Raw genomic sequence first — 613 nt, forward strand, 5'->3', positions numbered from 1 at the left:
ATAATTGGCAACTTGGAAAGACAAAAGAAGTGAGGAGTAAAAATGCATCAAGTAAAGGAACTTGATGGAGCTGAGCTCCTAATATTTCAATGCAAAGAGTATTACAAACAAGGAAGATGTCAAGGGACACAACCGCTGGCAACTAGACCACACCCCCTGTTAAGAGGCCACGCCCCCTGGATGTAGGCCACGCCCCTACCGCACCGCCGATCCCAGGATGCAGCGGGACCGGGACGTCAGAGCCTGGCAGCGGTGCGCAGGCGCGGCAGCCGAGGTCTGCGGAGATGGCGAGTTCCCGGCAGAGCCCGAGCCCCCAGCCCGGACCCGGCTCGTCGTCTGCCGCCTCTTCCGGCCCGGGCTGCAGCCGCGCCAACACCAGAGCGTCCAGCACCGCCGGAGGAGGTAGAAAACGGCCCCTGCTCAACGGCCTGGTCAATTCGTATGAGGATAAGAGCAGCGACTTCGTCTGGTGAGGGCCCAGGTTCAGGGGAAAGGAGGGGGTGGGGCTAGAGAGTGGAACTGGGCATTGGGGGGGGGGGGGGAAGGAAGGGGACGGGGGGGAATTAGGGGAACCGGGGGGGGGGGGAGGGGTACAGGGAGAGTGGGGGAGACC

The 613-nt window shown here is 62.3% G+C and overlaps 1 protein-coding gene across 3 annotated transcripts in view; it reads left to right on the forward strand.

Moving 5' to 3' along the window:
- The first annotated feature begins 235 nt into the window (after nt 1–235).
- The window catches only part of cop1 (COP1 E3 ubiquitin ligase), an 82,693-nt gene continuing 82,315 nt past the window's right edge, over nt 236–613 (forward strand). The window contains exon 1 of one of the 3 annotated variants that reach the window (XM_048602206.1): nt 236–469. In XM_048602206.1, the coding sequence (XP_048458163.1) occupies nt 285–469 (185 nt within the window). In that variant the 5' untranslated portion in view covers nt 236–284. The remainder of the gene's footprint in view (nt 470–613) is intronic. The other 2 variants (XM_048602209.1, XM_048602207.1) reach the window with 2 other exon arrangements.

This window comes from Rhincodon typus, chromosome 10 (genome assembly GCF_021869965.1).
Source record: "Rhincodon typus isolate 14 chromosome 10, sRhiTyp1.1, whole genome shotgun sequence".
Taxonomy (NCBI): domain Eukaryota; kingdom Metazoa; phylum Chordata; class Chondrichthyes; order Orectolobiformes; family Rhincodontidae; genus Rhincodon; species Rhincodon typus.